This window comes from Chrysemys picta, chromosome 8 (genome assembly GCF_011386835.1).
Source record: "Chrysemys picta bellii isolate R12L10 chromosome 8, ASM1138683v2, whole genome shotgun sequence".
Classification (NCBI taxonomy): domain Eukaryota; kingdom Metazoa; phylum Chordata; order Testudines; family Emydidae; genus Chrysemys; species Chrysemys picta.
In genome coordinates, this window is record NC_088798.1 from 10,209,261 (window position 1) to 10,222,509 (window position 13,249).

Below are 13,249 nucleotides of genomic sequence, written 5' to 3' on the forward strand. Positions count from 1 at the left end.
ACTTTAACATTAACATCTGTTCCAGTAATTACCCTGCAAAGATTACAGTTTGCGTTGAGAATGTCTGGTCCTTATAGAGTCCTAACCTAGGAAACGAAGGCCAGCTTTACAGCCATCTGTCTCTGTGTCTTTCTGGCTTCAGTCAATCAGCCCATTATAGCCTTTCATGTTTTTAATCCATCACCCCCACGATTACATAGGGGTGTATTTTAAGTCATTAAAACAGTTTTCCCCCCTTAGCCTCCGTCCAACAGAAAGTAAAGGAACACCAACACCATCTACCCATGAAAAAAGAAAAGAAACCAAACAAGCTAATATTTTGCAGTTTTCTCCATCTATCTCAATGCGAGACTGAAATACTATATTCTGCCTCCACGTGAAGGCATGCCAGATTAATATTAGTACTTCCAGACCCACATCATTCCAAGATTGCATAATCTAGAAATGAGCAAACACTGCTTTCTTTTCCCAGTGCTGAAAGAGACCCAGAACACTAAAGTAGTATTCCTTAAAGAACAATGAGTGAGCCAGCTCTCCATTTATGTGATGTAGGGGAAAAGTGGAAGAAAGAACCAGCTCTGCAGTCAGTTTCTGTCCTTTCCATGGGGCTCCATATTAAGCTTCAGGAAAGAGATTTGATATACTAGTCTTCTGAATTAACCTCTCAGTGGCTCTCCCCCTTGAGATATCTTTTCCACAGTGGTGGATTGTTCAGGCATTGTGATGCATTGATTAATCAGGCTCATTGATACAAGTGAAGGACATATGAAAACTGAGGAATCTTCACCCAAAATTAACTGCAAGTCCAAAAAAATCAGTTTTAAAGAGTATTTACACTCTATTGGGTTTCTCTAGTACAACTCTGTAGAGGTTTATAGAATTGAGAGGGGGGAAAAAACATTAGGTCAGCCTCTCTCTCTCTGGCAACGTAGGACAGTTCTCTATTCTATTGTTTTGCACTGTAGTTTGAAGTGTTTAAAGATAAAATGTTTCCCAACACTTCCCTTACCCTATACCATAGCCAAGTACAGCTCAGCTTCAGGATGTTTTTCTTGATTTTCAGCCTAAAATTTTCCCTTCCTAATTTCATCCTATTAAGCCTAGTTAGACCCCCTTTTTAAAATGCTACATAATTCCACTTTGCCTGCAACTCTTATAATATTCAAATATTTGTACAGGATTCTTCAGACTTCAGGTGCTTGTAAGAAAGGCCAAATATTTAAATGTGTGGCTTGGATAAAGTCTGGAGAACCCTGTACAAGTATCTGAAGGATTGGCTTTCATTGCTGTCATATGATAGACAACTCATGTCTAGTTTGCTGTCCACTATCATCTCAGAGACTTTGAATACATCAGGAAAAAAAAATTGTTTTGTTTTTTTTGTATCAGTGAAGCCCTATCAGTGGTAGAAACAGGGGAACTGTATTGTAGACTGGGGTAGGCCATTTTCCCCACCCTCACAATGTTCGTTAGTCCTATGTAGACTTAGGAAAAGGCAGCTTAATATTTTTGCTTTCCATTTTTCTTGTTCCCATCATACATGTTTGTCTTGAATTAATTTTTCCTAAATATATTCATTTGCATTTTTCTAATCAGAGTCTCATTTTACTGTTTTCTGCCCATTTCTCTAATTTTTATGCTAAATACAAAAGGATAAAAAAAAGTTACAGTGGAATCCTCTTATAGGCCAGAGGTAATTCTCAACATCAAACCAATCCAGAAATCTTTATTTAAAACAAAGATTCACTATAGCCTTAACAATGTCAATATACACAGTGCATTTAAAAAAGATTTGAAAAACTTTCATTCTACTTCACTATAACTCAACTGTACACCTACTGAAGCACTAGAGCAGGGGTCGGCAACATTTGGCACACGGCTTGCCAGGGTAAGCACCCTGGCGGGCCGGGCCAGTTTATTTACCTGCTGATGCGGCAGGTTTGGCCGATCGCAGCCCCCACTGGCCGCGGTTTGCCATCCTGGGCCAATGGGGGTGGCGGGAAGCCGCAGCCAGCACATCCCTCACCTGCGCCGCTTCCCGCCACCCCCATTGGCCCGGGACGGCGAACCGCGGCGAGTGGGGGGTCGCAATCGGCCGAACCTGCCGCGTCAGCAGGTAAATAAACTGGCCAGGCCCGCCAGGGTGCTTACCCTGGAGAGCCGCATGCCAAACGTTGCCGACCCCTGCACTAGAGCATTTCTACAACTGAATTTAGACAGTGTAATGACATTCTTCATCTCTTATGCAAGTTAACCATGTTTTGATTTCTTGTTATGCAATCCCTCATCCAAACCACCACAATAATCAATGCTGGACTATAAAGCCTACTTAAAATGAAAAAGTGGACTAAATGTTACTTAATATTAATATACTCTAAAGGTTTCAATATTGTTTTCAGGGATTAAAGTAAGGGGGGGTGTTGGTGAGCACAGCTCCTGCTCACTAAAAGCAGACAGCTCCCTCTCCTCTTTGGCTGATGCAGCAACTTGCTCTCCTGTTTCAATCTACATTAAGTGGTTATTTTACCGTCTAATGGTGTGTGTGTGGGGGGAAGAAACCTTAGAGATTTGCATAGTTTTCCACAGTGTACACAGAGCACTTTCACTGAGAGACGAACTGCGGGGGTTCTCCCTTACTCTTGCCAAAATGACACACAGTCTTAATGCCAGATAGTAAAACAAAATTCTGAATTTTGTCATGTTGCAGATTTATTGGGTATATGAGAGACATGGCTGAGTTTTATACAGAAAAAGGAAGTTGACTGGTTAGCTTTACCGCAGGTGCATATTACCGCATAGCTCAGGGGTGACCAACCTGTGGCTCCGGAGCCATATGCGGCTCTTCAGAAGTTAATATGCGGCTCCTTCTAGAGGCACCGACTCTGGGGCTGGAGCTACAGGCTCCAACTTTCCAATGTGCCGGGGGTGCTCACTGCTCAACCCCTGGCTCTGCCCCCACACCACCCCTTCCCGCCCCCTCCCCTGAGCCTGCCAGGCCCTCATTCCTCCCCCCCAGAGCCTCCTGCATGCCATGAAACAGCTGATCGGGAGGTGCAGGGATGGAGGGGGAGGCGCTGATCGGGCTGCCGGTGAACGGGAGGTGCTGAGAGCGGTGGGGGGGGGGGGCGGAGGGGTGGAGCTGATGCGTGGGCTGCTGACGTATTACTGTGGATCTTTGGCAATGTACATTGGTAAATTCTGGCTGCTTCTCAGGCTCAGGTTAGCCACCCCTGGCATAGCTAGTTTGTTGAAATATATTAACATGAAACCTATTGCTAATGTGTTCCAACAGTAAAGGGTATCCAAGGGTTCTATAATTACACATCCAAGTTTGTACTCAGCAAGACTATCCAGAGACCTGCATTATGCCACAAAGTGTATGTATAATTATAGATGCAACAGTGACACCATATTTAATTTTATACTGAGATTTGCACTTGAAGTAGGACAAAATCTCTTGTTTCACATCATAATTTAATATAGTCTCCAAAATTGGCACAATGTCATTTTTAAAAGAAAAATATTTACTAACTTCTGCAAAGGAAACATTTGAAAGTGCTTCCTTTTTAAAATGTTGCCCTCCCCACACCACCACACACATTTGTGTTTCTCTGTCTAGCTAAATAACCAGTTCCGACCCACTCCCAGTTTCCTCCTCTCTTTCTTCCTCCCCTCCCATTCCCAGAGTGACACCATACATAGGACACTGTTTAAGCTTTAACTTAAACAGTGGCCTTACTTTTCAAAAGTAGTAATCTTTGAGTCCCCATCCTAGGACACCTTAAAGAGGCCTGATTCTCAGAGAGCAGGAGGTCAGAACTTTCTGAATATCTTTAAGGTTACTTACCCCAAAATTGGAGGTACCCCAAAACACTAGTCACTTCTGAAAGCTTAGACCAAAACATTACTGCCCTTATTTGTCATAGAAGAATCCAAAAACTAGATAGGTGTATCAAATTACTTTTGTTTTCTGACATCTATAGCTTAGCTCCCCAACTAGGTGCAAAAAAAGGAACAATAGTTCTGAATCAGTGGAAATTTCCTAACCAGCTCTATCCTTCATTTAACCAGCTGTGCTCTGCACATGCACTTGGTGAACCAAAGAGGAACGCTGGGCAGTGAGGTATTCTGGGATGGGCAGGAGGGGGAAAGCGTGTGGCAAACCCAAGGTGGGGAACAGTATGTAGAGAGAGCTAAACAGATCTGGGCATTAAATATGGAATACAGAATGCTTCACCTCTAAGTCATTGATTCAAAGCAAAAACCTTGTCACTCGTGCTTTCAGAGTTTACAATAAATCAGTTCTTAGCATCCACATCATTAACACCAACATCACAATTATCACATCTTGCTAGTTTCAGTGGAGAAACCAAGAACTGAATGGGCCATATGGGTCCCTAAAAACAGGAGTTTCAAGTTAAGGCACATTGCTGGAACTAGTGCAACTGCCACTATCCGTAACATTTTTGTTGTGCAACTGGAGGGCTTACCTTGACTCTCAATCCAACATTAAATTCACACACACACAGTTTTACCTGTGCACATCTTTAAAGCAAGCAAAGTAATAAGAACAAGACTTATCTATCTATAAGCACTCTCCCCCACAACAAAGCAGAGTGTCTGTATATTTAAAAACAAAAACAAAAAATACATAAACCGCTGTACACTGGGACAATAAAAATAGAACAAACATGGATCATGGCAAACCTGGGTCTCACAGCCATGGCTAAAGTTTGCCTTATCACAGCAGAGTAAGACAGTTTTGCTGAACTAGTCATTTGTACACCTGTTATAAAGAGCAACTGTTTTAAAAACATAATGCCTTCAGGTCATCAAAACAAAGTAAAACTTCTTCTGAATTGCACTTAGACCTTTGATCTTTCTTTGCAAGTTATTCCTTCAAGACCCCCAGATGATTAAAATTTATATTGTGCCCTAAAGAACCAATAAGACTTCATCTGCAGGTCAGCTGCAGTGAGCACACTGGAATCCACAGAGAGGTTCCTTCTCATGCCCCTCAAAAAAAAAAAGGACTCAGCATGCAAGGCAAGCATGTAGATCAGCTGTTTACATGTAAACCAGTTCTGTAGAAACAAAACAGCTTCCAGAATTTCTCTTACGCTCCAACAAACTATATTCACAGTGTTCTTATTAGAAATATACCCATGCGCTCTGCAGGTATTTTATTACTATTTCTGAATTACTCTGACTTTGCAGTGCTTTTTTCCTTTACATATTTAACAGCTGAAATTGATATTTTTTCCACAACCTATCTTAGGTTTTTAGTTACAGACCATACTTGTCACTCTGAGTTAGCCACCAAAATGCAATCGGTTATTTAATTGCTGGGAAATGTTGTTTAAATATTGTAACTGCACTTTATTAACACCAAGGATGGAAAACTCTCTGAGATGCTACAGACACTAAACCATTTGAGAATAGCCTGGTTTCAGTTTGGGAACATCCAACTTCCCGGTTACACTGACCACAATCGGGGGGAGGAGGGGAGGGGATGGGGGGAGAAATTAAGATATATAGAGACTCTGGATTATACTTACATTAACTAGATATTGTTCCAATTCTTCTCTCACGTACACTGCATGTGTTTTGTATCTTTTTTGGTTTCTTGCTCTCTTATTTCATTACCAGTAAAGATTAAAGTTTGTTTCTCTTTGCATTACAGTATAAAATTAACTTGTCTCATTCCACTACACGGCAATTTTATGTAAGATGTTTAAAAAAAAAACAATAAACATGACATTGTAGCATTTCATATATAGGATTGCTCTCACAATACTATAGTTTATGGTCTGTCAGCACTTCTTGTATACATGCTAATTCCTAGGTTTAAATCTGCATTGAAGAAACTTGTTCTAGTTTAAAAATGTGATGAACTCAGAACCTCGTTTAATGCAAAAAAAACAAAAATAAACTGTCAAGTAAAACTGATGCCAAGAATTAAGCTGAGTAAACCTATACCTGCTATTTATACTATACAAGAATCCAAGAGACTGAGAAAAGTTAGCCCCAAAGTCCTCTCATAATCCATCACATTTCTATTCACAATTTTACTTCCTGATAACTAGAAGTACATACATTCTATAGCGAAATGATCACATTGTACGTATAGAAGGACAGAGGAACTATATAAGCAATCATACTACATGACGTGGTTATAATGTACACCCAGGTCTCTTTTTTGCCAAAAGGCCCTATGCCTTCAGCCACACAAGAACTGGAGTTATTCTTTTATAACCCTTCCTTGAAACATTTTTAAGTCAGTGTCTGAACAATTCTTCTGTCTCCATTCTTCGTGTAAACTTTTTTGGTACCTGAAATATATCAAATTTTAAAGTAAAACAACACTTCAGGAGGGCAGTTTCACTTGATATTTACACATCTTCTCTAGTGACTTTACAACACTTGATTTCAGCTTCCCAAAATAACTGAACTGTGAGCATCCAGTGAATTCACACATACCCGTCATAATCTCTTGCTTTCATGACAGAACTTGCTTTCCTTCCTAAGAGTATCCAACTGTGCAGACAGAGTGAGAAAATTACAAAGCTGAGTTACCCTAAGCACACAGGAGCAGACCAAAAAGTAAATAAATAAAAGGCTAGTAATTCTAAGCACATGTTGGTATTTATCAGCACTGGTAAATGAACAAACAACATTTATAAGAGACTATAAAGCTCTCCTAGCTAAACAAAACAACTGTATCCTGTGTACTGAATAGCATGTCTGACCCCTAATAGGTGTGCTTCAGAAATACAAGAACTACAAGAATATAAATTTCTCACTGACAAAATAAAGAGAAGCCAAGTAGTTCCAAGACATATCTTATTCAGTAGAAAATCTAGGGAATAAGAGTCAACAGTATTCATTACTCCATACAAGGGCTTCCAAATATTGGAAATCCTCACCAGTATTCAGGCAATACATTTAGAAGATGAAAACATTAGTCAGAAGTTTGTCTAAACCCTGAAAGGTGCCAAACTTCTCAAAGCTTGAATGCTCTCATCAGGTTAGTCCTTTATCTCCTCTAACTATCCACATTCAACCGGTATACAACATAGATATCACCACTCCAAATACCCAGATCAAAAGGCACAACAGCTTTCAACCATTTCACTCTGAAGTGAACAGTCCAACATCGTCTTGCTATTTTGTAAATAAAATATAGTTCATAAGAAGTAAGGTTTCAGGTCAATCCCCCTAGAGAGTTTACTCTTCAGTAACATGCTCATGTTCTTATCTGAATTTAAAGAACACTTAACATGATATTTCCACTTATTAATGTCAATACTTTTATACCACCCTTTAAAGGTCTAATACTCTCAAGCTACCTGCTAATTACTTGGAGAGGAGTTGGAATAGCTTGAAAACAAAGAAGAAGAAGAAATTAATAAATGGGGTCAGCTTAAGAGATCAGTCCACGCTTGAAAGGTCAGGCACAATTACCTAAACCATATGACCCAGTCATTGCCCCTCCCCCATTGAATCAAGGGTTGTTACATGCCTTGAAAAATCAGTGGAAAATGCTAATTTTGAACATGTTCCATGTGCTTTTTTGCAAGCCAAAGAGCAGCCTTTTTTAAAGGTTGAAATGCTACAACCCAAATCTCTTGCCTACCTTAAATATATGTTTATTGCTGTTATATTGCTAAAGGAAAACAACTCACCAAGAATTAAGGCAGGTCACTGCTACCTTCTCTGTGGTTTAGGCACACATGTGCCCGTCACACCATCTCTCTACAATTCTGCGATCAAGATGGATTTTAAGAGCCTACTGCTTCCAAGAACTGAGCAACATGCATGGAGTGGCACCTGTAGACCAATACACTAGGTCTAATTTTATGCCATGTAGCAGTCTGAGGGGCCACAGGTTCTCATTACTGAACTACATGGATAACTGTGATAACCCAAGGGAGTATGCTACTGTAGAGTTACTTCAGTACAAGAGCCACCACCCCTCTGACTCCTGCAATGAGGAACAGCCTTTCCCCACCCCCATGTTCTCAAGCTTCGGCCCTAGACCCCAGCAAGTGTAACTCTAGCCCTGGTGACCCCATTAAAATGGGATCATAACCAACAGTCTGAGAACAGCTTTAGTTCATCAAATCATCATCACTTTCCACGTTTCAGATGAAGACACAAATCCCCCCCAATCACATACATCATCACACCCTATTATTGTTCCCAATGCTGAACACTTCAACTTTATTCTCTACAGCAGGGGTTCTCAACCTTTTTCTTTTTGAGCCCCCCCCCGGCCCCAATCCTATAAAAACTCCACGACCCACTTATGCCACCACTGTTTTTCTGCATATTAAAGCCAGGACCACAGTTAGGGGGTAGCAAGCAGGACAACTCCTCAGGGCTCCATACCACAGGGGGACCCCGTGAAGCTAAGCTGTTCAGGCTGCAGCTTCAGCCCTGGTTGGTAGGATTTGGGGCCCCGGGCTTTGGCTTTCTGCCTTGGGCCTCAACAAGTCTAATGATGGCCCTGCTTGGTGGACCCCCTGAAGCCTACTCGCAGCCTCCCAGGGACCCCCGGAACCCTGGTTGAGAACCACTGCTCTACAGATCCTTTCAGCCCGGATCAATGCAAACTAGACCATGCACCACTGCACAGTGTAATCCACATCTAGGGCAGTGCTTCAGGGAGGGCCAGTGTGGTCCACCATTCACCTCCCCGGCACCACCAGGAGGGGCATCTCCTCAGGAGAACACAGAGGGGCATCATGCAGGAACACAGCGAGAGGAGATTATTGGGGGCATAGAAGAAGGGAAAGGATGAAGGAGTTTTAAAGGGGACACAAAGTAGGGATGCGAGTTTTAAGGGGGCACAGAACTAAGGCAAGAGTTACTAGGGCGCAAGGCAAGGCACAGGGCCAGAGGTTACAGAGATGGGGCTGAGATGCAACAAGGCACAAGGGTTACAGGAGGAAGAGGACATGGGTTACCGGGAGGGCATGGCAGGATGGGGGTTACTGGGAGGGAAGCACGGCACGGTGCCAGGGGTTACCGGAGGGCACGGTGGGACAGGGATTACCGGAAGGGACGGGGGTTACTAAGGGTTACCGGGAGAGGGTTACCGGAGGGCGTGGCGGGCCCGGGGGTACCCGGAGGATTACCGGAAGGAGTAGGCGCAGAGGCTACCGGAGGACGCGGTGGGGCAGGGGTTACCGGGAGAGGGTTACCGGAGGGCGTGGCGGGCCCGGGGGGACCCGGAGGATCACCGGGAGGAGTGGGCGCAGAGGCTACCGGAGGACGCGGTGGGGCGGGGGTTACTGGGAGGGACGGGGGTTACTGAGAGGGGAGGAAGCACGGCACGGTGCCAGGGGTTACCGGAGGGAGCAGTGGGACTGAGGTTATTAGGGGTTACCGGAAGGGACGGGCGCAGGGGTTACCAGAGGGCGCGGTGGGACGGGGGTTACCGGGAGGGACGGGGGTTACTAAGCGTTACCGGGAGAGGGTTACCGGAGGGCGTGGCGGGCCCGGGGGTACCCGGAGGATCACCGGGAGGAGTGGGCGCAGAGGCTACCGGAGGACGCGGTGGGGCAGGGGTTACCGGGAGGGGCGGGGGTTACTGGGGGGGGAAGCACGGCACGGTGCCAGGGGTTACCGGAGGGCACGGTGGGCCGGGGGTTACCGGGAGGGACGGGGGTTACTGGGTGGGGGGGAAGCACGGCACGGTGCCAGGGGTTACCGGAGGGCACGGTGGGCCGGGGGTTACTGGGAGGGGCGGGCGCAGGGGCTACCGGGTGGGGGGGCACGAGGACGGGGATTACCGGGGGAGCGCACGGCACGGGGCCAGGCGTTACCGGCACAGGGGGCCGAAGGACTCAGCACCTCTCCCCCCGGAGCGGGAGGCAGGTCAGGGCGCCGCCACCACCAGCCCCTGAGTGACACTCCAGGCCGGGGAGCCCCGCTCCCCCCGCCGCGAGGGGCACTGCAGGCCTCGGACCCCGCAGGGGAAGGACCCCGTGGCTCGGCAGGGCGAGTCCCAAGCGGCCGGGCCGGAGGCAGTTACCTGGGTCAGGGAGAGATGGGAGGCCATGCTGCTTCCATCATGCACCGACCGGGCAGCAGGAAGAAGCCGGAGCCGACGCGGGGCCCGGACACTCACTCGCCAACTTCAGCAACTTCCCGATCCAGAGCCAGGCCCCGCCCGCAGCAAAACCCGGCGCCGGATCCCGCCCCCTGACTCGGCGCCTCCATCCAGCCCTCGGCACTGTGCGGCTGCAGCAAAACCCGGCGCCGGATCCCGCCCCCTGACTCGGCGCCTCCATCCAGCCCTCGGCACTGCGCGGCTGCAGCAAAACCCGGCGCCGGATTCCGCCCCCTGACTCGGCGCCTCCATCCAGCCCTCGGCACTGCGCGGCTGCAGCAAAACCCGGCGCCGGATTCCGCCCCCTGACTCGGCGCCTCCATCCAGCCCTCGGCACTGTGCGGCTGCAGCAAAACCCGGCGCCGGATTCCGCCCCCTGACTCGGCGCCTCCATCCAGCCCTCGGCACTGTGCGGCTGCAGCAAAACCCGGCGCCGGATTCCGCCCCCTGACTCGGCGCCTCCATCCAGCCCTCGGCACTGTGCGGCTGCAGCAAAACCCGGCGCCGGATTCCGCCCCCTGACTCGGCGCCTCCATCCAGCCCTCGGCACTGTGCGGCTGCAGCAAAACCCGGCGCCGGATCTTGCTCCTATCCCCGACCTGGAGCCTCCAGCCCTCAGCACTTGGGGAGCTGCCTCTAAACCGGGAGCTGGAGTATTTGGCTTGGATCATAGAATCATAGAATATCAGGGTTGGAAGGGACCTCAGGAGGTCATCTAGTCCAACCCCCTGCTCAAAGCAGGACCAATCCCCAGCTAAATCATCAGCCAGCCTTCCTTCCCTTGTACTTGTAAAATACACTGCAGTGAAATCTCCATTGGTCCCATGGTCCTAACCCTCCTTCTGTCTTGGTTATATCAGCCCATTGCCCATGTCCTGGAGAACTCCTAGTATGGTGCTGGCTTATGTAATGGCTTCAAAGACTTTAAGGCCATAAGGGACCGTTATGCTGGTCTAGTAAGTTGGAGCTCCTTCATAAGGCAGACTGTAAACTTAACAGAACCAAGAGAAAATCACAGGAGGCTCCAATACAAAGTGCTGGTGTGAAGAATCCCACCCACACTCTCATCATCAACAAACATAGTCTTTGAGTTCAGCCTCCTACCTCTTTCTTTCTCCCTCTGTCCCTCACCTGCAGGAAATGAGGTACCTCCGTGCATGCCCTCCCTCAAATCCTGGGGGCATACAAGGGCTGCTTTGTCCTTCATCTGCTGATAACAACAATCCCCAGCAGCAGGGATTGCTAGGGCACAAGGTCCTTTTTCTACCATTGCTCACTGTCCCAACAACGGTTATTTAAACAGTTTTCCTGCGCTTTTGCACCACCAGAGTGTTGGGACATTGTTGCAGAATTCATTCAGTGGGGAGAGGGAATAGAAATAGTTCTTATTTTTAGATTTTAACCAAAGATGGCTCAGATGCCAATTAAAATTTTTCATACACTCAATGCAGTGAGAGAGAATTACCAAAACCTGTGCTTATCTGCCAGAGGGTTTTCACAGTCCATTTTTTCCTTCCTCTGCTCTTTCTTCTATTGCTTTCTCCCTTTTTCTTTCTTCACATCACTGCCATGCTCATCCCAGCTGTCATACTCCAAATCCTCATCCTATCATTTTTTAACTATTAATCCCAACAGTTTTATTGCAACTGCCTGGTTCCAACTGCCTTTCCCAACTGCCAATCCCAAATAGCATTCCCTACTATCATTCAACAGCTGCCAAGTTCCAAATGTCATTCCTAATTGCCTTTAGGGTTCCTCATTCCACTCATTTTATGTTAAAGGGCATTTGCTTGTTGCATCAGAGGAACACACTATAACACTGTAAATATCTTGTTAGGTTTGCACCATCCACTCCTGCACCATCCTGGAAAACTTAGTAATGGATTTGCTGTTTACTTAACCCGTAACTATCAACTCTCCCTTGGCACTTCAGTACTTCTACATCACTATTGTGTTCCACTGCCTACCCTGCAGCAACAGTATTTTTGCTGTACAGATTTGATGCAACTCAGAGTCACTCAGCATTCTTTTTTGTACAATAACGTTGGGGGGGGGGTTTCAGTCTCGTGTTCATGTAGTCATTTTAGACTAATTTTCCTGCACTAGGATGGGATCAGGGAGTCTGAAATGCACATTTAGATGAATGGAAATGTGGCAATTAGTTTTTATTTTCAATACCTTGTGACTAGTATAAGGAAGTCTGCTTCACTGATTTGTCTCAGTCACAGCAACAGCAAGAAGAAATTATTGAGAGAAGGAAGAATGTAGGACACAAACAATGTAATTATAAGTAATTATTCACACAGTTTTGAACACCATCAGCCAATGATTTATGCTTCCCTGTATTTAACCTTTCTGTACTCCATTCCTCTTGAACAAAGTTCCTAAAAGCATAAGTTATCTCTTTAGTTACCTTGATAATCCTCTCTCGAGAACAAAGTGGAATGACATCCAAAAATTAGTGTCTGAAAAGTGAACCGTGAGAATGTATACCTGCAATCATCTCAGCTGGAGCTAGCAGTATAGAGCCTGTTTAGTGATTGGCTGGGAGCAGCACAAGAAAGACTTGGGAGGCCTGATTTTCCATTGATTTACATATTGGTCTTAATCCTTAGTCTTGTCACAGGAAACACTCACTCTTGCCTCCTCTTCGCTGCTCTGGCGATTAGCTCTTTGCCAGTCTGGCATCCTCTTCTGTCAGTGGTTCACGTGCCCTGCTGCCAGATGAAAAGCCCCTCTCTGTGTGATTCAGGGTGCTCTCTTTTCATGGCTTGGCCTTCCAGGCAATTCACTATAGTCCTCCCCTTCCAGCGTACCAAAGTCCCACTGAACAACTGTCCTAGGCAGTCTTCTGCTCCGCTGCCTTGTCTGTGCCACTTCCCCAATGGCTAGTAGGAGAACCTGGGTTTGACCACTACTTTTTCAGCCTGGGGGCCCTACTAGCCACTAGGGAAGTCACACAGACTAGTCAGTATAGCAGAAGATTGGCTAGAACAGTCATCCAATGGGTCAACACCAGTTGACTAATAATCCTTACTCCGTTTTGAAAAGGCTGCCTGGTGTCACTGCGAATACTTCCTGAGGTGCTTTGATTCTTGAAGAGGGCAAAAACTCTCTGAACAGGAGTCTATC

General features: G+C 46.2%; 1 protein-coding gene across 9 annotated transcripts in view; it reads right to left on the minus strand.

The window, feature by feature from the left end:
- Window positions 1-11,338, minus strand: part of EPS15 (epidermal growth factor receptor pathway substrate 15) — a 106,295-nt gene extending 94,957 nt beyond the window's left edge. For 2 of the 9 annotated variants that reach the window (XR_010589983.1, XM_008167965.4), the window contains exon 1: window positions 10,040-10,246. Coding sequence is in view for 4 of the 9 variants with exons in the window: in XM_008167965.4 (XP_008166187.2) it covers window positions 10,040-10,066 (27 nt within the window). In the remaining 5 variants the exon portion in view is untranslated. Of the gene's footprint in view, window positions 1-10,039; window positions 10,247-11,221 lie in introns of those variants that run through there. The other 7 variants (XR_010589985.1, XM_024104950.3, XM_065555347.1 and 4 more) reach the window with 4 other exon arrangements.
- Window positions 11,339-13,249: the final 1,911 nt, after the last annotated feature.